This window comes from Octopus bimaculoides, chromosome 3 (genome assembly GCF_046866305.1).
Source record: "Octopus bimaculoides isolate indiv1 chromosome 3, ASM4686630v1, whole genome shotgun sequence".
Lineage (NCBI taxonomy): Eukaryota > Metazoa > Mollusca > Cephalopoda > Octopoda > Octopodidae > Octopus > Octopus bimaculoides.
The window spans coordinates 70,210,139-70,217,979 of record NC_142930.1 but is presented as its reverse complement, the minus strand read 5'-3'; the positions used below and the strand labels follow the sequence as shown (position 1 = coordinate 70,217,979).

The following is a 7,841-nucleotide window of genomic DNA, read 5'->3' as shown; positions in this document are numbered from 1 at the left end:
CAGTTTTTCGCCACCTGGAGGTCCGGACCAAACCAGACCCCAACAGTTTAACGGGTCCGTCTGTCCAGCGCCCTACGACGCTGTTGGACGGCATGGACTTGCCCCTCCAGGTGCCCAGTTGCAAGCCCACTGACTTTTCCGCGTTAATTTTCGCACCTGTCACCGCTTCATCCTCGTTTAGTGTCTCGCCAATCAGGTCAATATGCCTGTGGCTCGACACCATCACGGTGACGTCGTCAGCATAGGCACACACGCTCTTCCCACATCCCAGATCGCACGGGACACCCCTCAAAGCCTCCAACTTCCGCAGTAATGGCTCGAGAGTCAATACATACAGAAGGGAGGAGAGAGGACATCCTTGGCGAACCGAACGCGAGATGTTGAACGGTTCCGATAGATGGCCATTCACCCGTATGACTGAGCAGATGCCGCTGTATAAAGCAGCTATCCACCCGCGGAAGACCGGACCGAAACCAGTTGCCTTGAGAACAGCTGCCAGGTATCGATGGTCGACCCTATCGAAGGCTTTAGACTGATCTAAATTGATCAAAGCCAGCTTCGTTACCCACCCTCTCTACGATGTAGCGCATGAGATGGAGGTTGTCGTGGATAGACCTGGTCGGCACGGCGCATGTCTGCGCCTTGCCGATCAGTTTGCCCATGACAAGCGCCAATCTCTTGGCTAGCACCTTGGCCAAAATCTTCAACTCTGCATTGAGCAGAGTGATGGGCCTAATGTTCCCTATAATGTCCCCCTTGTTTGGGTCCTTTCTTAGCAAAGTCACCACTCCTCGACAAACAAATGCAGGAATTCTCCCGTTTTGTTGCCAGTTGCAGTAGACGTTTGCCAAGACGCCCGCAAACAAGTCTGGCATTGACGTATAAAGCTCATAGGGCAGACCATCCAAACCCGGCAATCTACCTCTCGTGCAGCTTTTCATTGCTTCCTGTACTTCCCAGGTAGATATGGGTCCTTCACAGCACTCGGCTTCACTGGTCGAGAGTCGCGGTAGGCCGTCCAGGTACACACCGAAGTCTGTCCCATCGTCCGTCCTACCGTTCGTCCCGAACAATCGAACAAAGTGCCGCTGAAAGGCCGCACACATCTGCTTCGGTCCCGAAATCTCGCAGTCGTTCTGGTCCACCAAAGACCAAATTGTCGCTCTGTTGCCACACTTCGGCCTCAGCCACGCGGGCCCATCGAGCGGCCTTAGTCCCCTCCCCGCTTACTGAACGTGCCTTAGCTCTGACAACGCAGCCTTCGTGTTTATCGAGAGCCAACCTCGCTGACAACACGTCGGTTGCGATGCCCGTCCTAAGAACCTCGTCTAGTTTGTTAACTAAATCCCGCTCTGTTTTCTTACGTTCTACAGCTAGAGTCTTACTAAACCCAATCGATTCTGCTCTAACTGCCCGCTTCAGGGCGAACCACCAGTTGTTATTGATGATTGCCCCGGTTAAAGCCCTCTTAACTAATAAACTAATCCGGTCTCTACGCTTTGCACGCCGTTAACGACGCATTTAGCTTCCAGTAACCGGGACCTTGTCTATGGAGCCTATCTAAGTCGACCGTACAGATCACGAATTTGTGGTCCGTGTAGCCGACTATGTTGAATTGTGGACACCCTATGCTATCCTTATCCGCTGGCCTACAGAAAACTCTATCTAAGTACGATCTAGACGACCCGATGCAATTAGTCCAAGTCCACATTGGCACATTCAGGTTGTCTAGTCGATACCTGTTGGACAGCTGAAAGCGTCTGAGCAGGTTGGCGAGGCTCTTGCACCCCACTCTCTTATCAGATGCTCTCGCACCCACCCTATCGATACGTTCGTCTAAGACAGCGTTCCAATCCCCAACTAACACTAAAGTGCGAGAAGTACCCAGGAAAACCTCCAGACGTTTGAAATAATCCGACTGCCCTGCTCCTGTCGAAGCGTAGGCAGCCAGCAGTCTGAAGGCAGCGCCGTCACTACTATTGACGTCTAGGACCACCAACTTACCTTCTGGATCCAGGGAGACTGCCTTTATTTTCAAATCCAGGCCTTTCCGAAATAGCACCGCAGTACCCCCACCGCCCACTCCCGGCCGACACGGAGATAGAAAAATCTCGTATCCGCCGAAAAGGGCTGCGAGTTCCTGCGGGTTGGAGAGCCTGGTTTCGCTAATGGCTGCTACATCTACACTGTAAGACCTCAGGTCGTTCAACAGGTGACCTTGTTTCCAAGGCGACCCGAGGCCTCTCACATTTATACTTCCAATTCTGAGAATTACCATGTTCTTTTTTTTTTTTAAAAAAAAGGGAAGTATTAGAGGAGAAAAAGCTCTACTTACTGTTTTCTGGTGGGGTGGCTCCCCTATGTTTCGTGTAGGTGCTTCCACTAATTTTCGATAAAGTTTTTGGGAGAAACTTCTCCCTGGCGACCCAACATCATTCGGAAACTTTTCTTTTATTTTATTGTAGTTTTCTTCGCTTATCTTTGGTGTGAGTATGTGTGCTGGTGGTGTGTTGTGTAGGGGTATATTGAAGTTTGAGATATTTGTATTTGTACTGTTTTTTAAAAAGTTTAGTAGATGTTCATTTTTGGTGTTAATAGCCGTTACGTTTGTGGCGTGTGTGAATGCTGGTGTTTGCGGTGGAGAAGGTGTTGCTATTTGTTGGGAGTGTGTGTTGTTGTTGTTGTTGATGATGATGTTGGGAAGCTCACCTTTTTCGCGCCTCCCCTCTTTGTCACTTGTTTCTTTTGTTTTACTTCTCCGTTTTTTCTTTGGTGGCACAGTGTGCCACTCCCCTTTCTCACTATCAGTGCTCACACAATCCGAGCTGATCTGATATAGAAAGGGAATGTCCTTAGGGTCTGGCGAAAATTCTTTTACAATTTCTGTTGTTGTTGTTGTTGCTGGTTCTGTTGTTGTTGGTTCTGTTGTTTTCTTCTTTGGTGTGGAGGTTCTTGGTGTTGGTGCTGGTGTTGGTTTGGTGATGGCTGGAGATGGTGGTGTTGCTTTTCGTGGTGTTGGTGGTGATGGTGTTGGTGGTGTGGAGGCTTTTGGTTGTTGTTGTTGTTGGTGCTGCTGCAGGAATTTTCTTTTTTTGTCTGCCTCCAATCTTTGCTTGTTGAAGGGGCAGTCTTTTTTTAGATGTTGTTCGCTGCTGCAGAGGTAGCACTTTGGTCTGTGCCCCTCTACAGCAACGTGTATCCTACTGCCATCCGGCAAGTTTATTGCGTCGGGTATGGCATTTATGCTATCTTGTTCAATTTGAACAAGGAGTTGCATTCCCATACCCGACCAGTTTTTCTCTTTCATTCTATGCACCTCCAGAATAGTGGCAGTCTCTTCAATGTCGAAGAGTACAGCTGCTACTAGCCAGGAGATGTTCAGTTCTGGCGGCACTTGATCTAGGTTTATTTTTGTTACGCGCCGACCAAGGTATGTCGGCACGAGCATCCTTTCTACCATAGGCACAAGGCCTGAAATTTTGGAGGAGGGGGATAGTCGATTACATCGACCCCAATGCTCAGCTGGTACGCATTTTATCGACCCTGAAATAATAATAATAATAATAATAATAATAATAATAATAATAATAATAATAATAATAATAACAATAATAATTATTAATGAGAAAGAAAGAAAGGAAAGGAAAGACTTATTACATCATATAGGTAAATGAAATGGTCACACTTGGAAAGTCTCGGATTAAAGAAAAGCTAAAATTAAATTATAACAACACGTAGTCTCTCGACCTGCTGTTAATAGTGGAGAAATCTCCCTCAGATTACGCCCGATATGCTAGAAATAGAAACCGGATCTATTTCAAAACGGGGGCACCAGTATTTTCTTAACGAAACACTTTGAAACTTGGGACACTGGTAGAATGTGTCATATAAAACATCTTTTACTCTTAGTCTTCTTAACAAAAAAACGTACATCGCAAGTTATTCCATGTTAAAGTTGTCGTATTTCTGTAATTTCAACCAATCACTGACGTCTATTCAGCTGAATAGAGTTACTGCTGGGCGGTCATACAAATGTTATTCCCTGTGACATATTTCATCCGGTTTAATCGTAATTTATACGCATATATTGTTTATACAATAAATTACGCTGTGCGTATCTATGTGTGTAACAATTTTAGAGTTCGGATTCTAGAGTTAGGGTTAGTTTTAGGGTTAGGGTTAGGGTTACGGTTAACAGTCTAGTTAGGGTTAGGGTTAGGGTTAGGGGATTAATACGATATACACCGTTACAGCGCTAACTGTTTTCAACTGAATAGACGTCAGTGATTAGTAGAAATTATCGAAATAAGACAATTTTTTTACATGAAATAAATTCAAATACAAAAATTTTTTTCTGTTCTATAACACAAAATAGATAAGTATACGAAGTTTGAAAGTCTTTCGGTACCAAAAACACTACATAAAACATAAATGAAAATTGGTGCCCCCGTTTTGAAATATATCCTAGAAACCAAATATCTTTTAAATTATACCCCACTGTCTAAAAAAAAAAAATAGAAAAGACTCATTGCACCATGTAAATGAATAAGATGGGATGGTCACACTTAAGAAAAGCAATAAATAAATGAGAACGGTGGTAACAACACGTAGTTTCTCGAAATGATATTAATAGCAGCCAAATCTCCCTCAAAATATATCGTATTGTCTTTAAAAAAAGGAGACACATTTTATGATGTACTGACTTCGCTGATCAAGAGAAAAGAAGGGGTGATCACGGCTGAAATATTTTTTATCACGTCTATTTAATCAGGGGTTAGGGTTAGGGTTAAATTTATATTAATAACAGCACAAACAGCAATCTATACCGTTAAGGCGCCCTTCTATACGATCGTCTGACCTGCTAGAAACAACAGTCAAATTATCTCCTACTACATTCTATTGTCTTAAAACAGGAAGGATTCACAATATTGGTCAATAGAATCTTAACTGTAGAAAAAGACAAGACGGTCAAAGCTTTCGTTATAGGTCTGTCTAATTAGGGCTGAATTCTGGCTAAATAACATAAACAGCAATAACACACACAAGTATCATATACATCAACATTGTGTAGTGATAACGAAAGATTAATTTGAGGGAGATTTGATTGCTACTTCTAGCATATATACAACACTTTCGATCATTCGCGACGGACCTAGTTGGAAGGCCTTTGATTATAGATCTGTTCAGTCAGGGTTGAAGTTAAACTATAACAGCGCTAAAAGAAGAAAAAAATCACAAACAATATGACCCATCGAGAGCCTTTATTCAACCGTTCAGCCTGCTAAAAATAACAGCCAGATGTAGCTCCACTCACATCCTGAGGGACTTATTCCACAACAATATACAAAAAAGACGTGACGGTCATTGCTGGAATATTCAATCTGGGCTTACCTGGACTAATCATCATCAACAACAACAGTGAATATCAGCAGTATTGACGGTAACAACACTACCGCACTTCCTTTCTCCTACCACTGTCACCAACAATAGCCATCACTATCATCAGCCGCATAATCATCATTATCAATATCATCAACAAACCAGCGAGGGAGCCTCTAACATCTTTTTTAAAACTATCGACCCTGTTTTCTTTTACTGACACAAAATCTACGCTCTTCCCTGCCTCGTTACGATTCAACAAAATTAAATATACCACAAAAGAATTACTGCCGACAGGTTGAACGCCATGAAAAGACTACTCGCTCATAATTCCTCGATATGAGGAATGCCAAAACAGATGATTTATACACAGAATAAAAATTGAAAACATTTTTGAAAATTAGGGCATTCCATTCCCCACCAACGTCCCGAGGAGCACTTCTTTATAGAATCAACGGTAGAGACGGACTATATGTAATCTGAACCCCCCCCCCTTATTTATTATTTTTTTTTACGGAATCCCACGTTTTAGGCTATGGAGATTCCAATTCTGAAAAAAAATTGTTTGAAAAATTTCAATCCCCCCCCCCCCACCAAGCAGGCTATTTACATGCTAGAAATAACAGCCAAATCTCACAAAACTAGTGTTAGGGTTAGGTTTAGGGTCAGGGTTACGGTCAGGGTCAGGGTTAGGGTTAGGGTTAGGGTTTGAGTTAGGGTTAGGTTTACCCTGTGGATCTATATAAAAACCGGGGGGGGGGGGAATCGAAATTTTGAAATTGAGGTTTTTGAAAAATTTTTTTCAGAATCGGAATCTCCATAGCCTAAAACGTGGGATTCCGTAAAAACAAAAACAAAAAATAAGGGGGGAAAGGTTCAGATTACATATAGTCCATCTGGACCGAATCAACTTGCTAGAAATAGCAGCTGAATCTCTCCTCAAAATACACAAATGGATCTTACTAAATTTATTCCAAGTTTTCACCAGATTACCTAAAATCGCATAACTTTAAATGCTTGTAACTACTTCATTAGCAATTTTCTAGAAAGGCGGCAGAATTGTTAGAACACCGGACGAAATGCCACTAGATATGCCGTTCGGCATGTTCAAATTCCGCCGAGGACGACTTCGCCTTTCATCCTTTTGGGGTCGATAAAGCAAGTACCAGTCTAGCACTGGGATCGATGTAATCGACTAGTCTCTTTCCCTAAAATTTCAGACCGTGTGCCTATAATAGAAAGGATTATTAATTTCTTGAGAAAAGAATGTGGGTTTTTGTTATCAGTACGCAAAAAGAAAGAAGGAAAAAAACTACATCAAGATTACATGTAAAAAAAAAATAATCTGAAAATTTGAAATACTTCATTCAAATGGTTGGAAGAAATTTAGCAATATCTGTACACATTAGATAATATAGTTATGGGTGCATAATAAAGAACTAAAAAAACAAAACTCTTAAATATCTGTACGGACACAGCTGGAATGCTTTTTTGATCATAGGTTGAAGGAACTGGGATTAAACAACTATAACTAACAATACCGCTCCCACACAACCTCCACAAACACACCAACGTCATCCTCACCAGTCATGACCACTACCACCACGACTTACCGTTAACAAAAATACCTCTACTACTACCTTCAAAGCCAAGAAGGCCCGGGTTTAAAGCGGGCCATGAATTCACTACACGTGATTCTTCGCGGTTCGTGCACATACTCTTGGCAAGCACGCAGCTGTCACCTATAAGGATTCTTTCACTATGCTTGTGTTGTCCCTTCTATATTTAAAGATTTAGGCCTATAATAAAGAAAATATGCTTTCTCACTCACTATACGTAGGTAGCTTTCTCACTCACTATACGTAGGTAGCTTTCTCCCCTTCTTGAAAGAAGTCAAATTTGAATAAGATACGATGGCGATCGACGACTATCAAATAATACTAACAATTGTTATGACATCATCAGGACTGGTGTTGACACTACATATTTGGCGCTCTGATATAAATGAAAGCTACATTTGCCTCTCATTAAAAAGACATGAAGAGATAGGTACATATCATTAACACATGATATATTCTTGTATCCCCAGTTGGTAGTTATGCACACGCTCACACAAACGTGTAAACACATATAACATAGTGTATAGGTCTTCCTGTATGTATGTAGTACATACATACATACACGCACACACACACATATATATATGTATGTATGTATGGTTGTATTACGGAGTTTTTCTTTTATTCTTTTACTTGTTTCAATCATTTGACTGCGGCCATGCTGGAGCACCGCCTTTAGTCGAATAAATCGACCCCCGGACTTATTCTTTGTAAACCTAGTACTTATTCTATCGGTGTCTTTTGCCGATCTGCTAGGTGACGGGGACGTAAACACACCAGCATCGGTTGTCAAGCGATAGTGGGGGGGGGGGACAAACACAGACACACAAACACATATACATA

General features: G+C 42.4%; 1 protein-coding gene across 3 annotated transcripts in view; it reads right to left on the bottom strand.

The window, feature by feature from the left end:
* The window catches only part of LOC106877403 (uncharacterized), a 48,049-nt gene extending 40,720 nt beyond the window's left edge, over positions 1-7,329 (bottom strand). Inside the window, exons 1-2 of one of the 3 annotated variants that reach the window (XM_089349205.1) lie at positions 7,211-7,329; positions 1-3,543 (exon numbers count right to left, since the gene is read on the bottom strand). The exon at positions 1-3,543 is cut by the window's left edge and continues 1,405 nt beyond it. In XM_089349205.1, the coding sequence (XP_089205331.1) occupies positions 1,493-3,460 (1,968 nt within the window). In that variant the 5' untranslated portion in view covers positions 3,461-3,543; positions 7,211-7,329 and the 3' untranslated portion in view covers positions 1-1,492. Of the gene's footprint in view, positions 3,544-5,391 lie in introns of all 3 variants that reach the window. The other 2 variants (XM_052966344.2, XM_089349204.1) reach the window with 2 other exon arrangements.
* Positions 7,330-7,841: the final 512 nt, after the last annotated feature.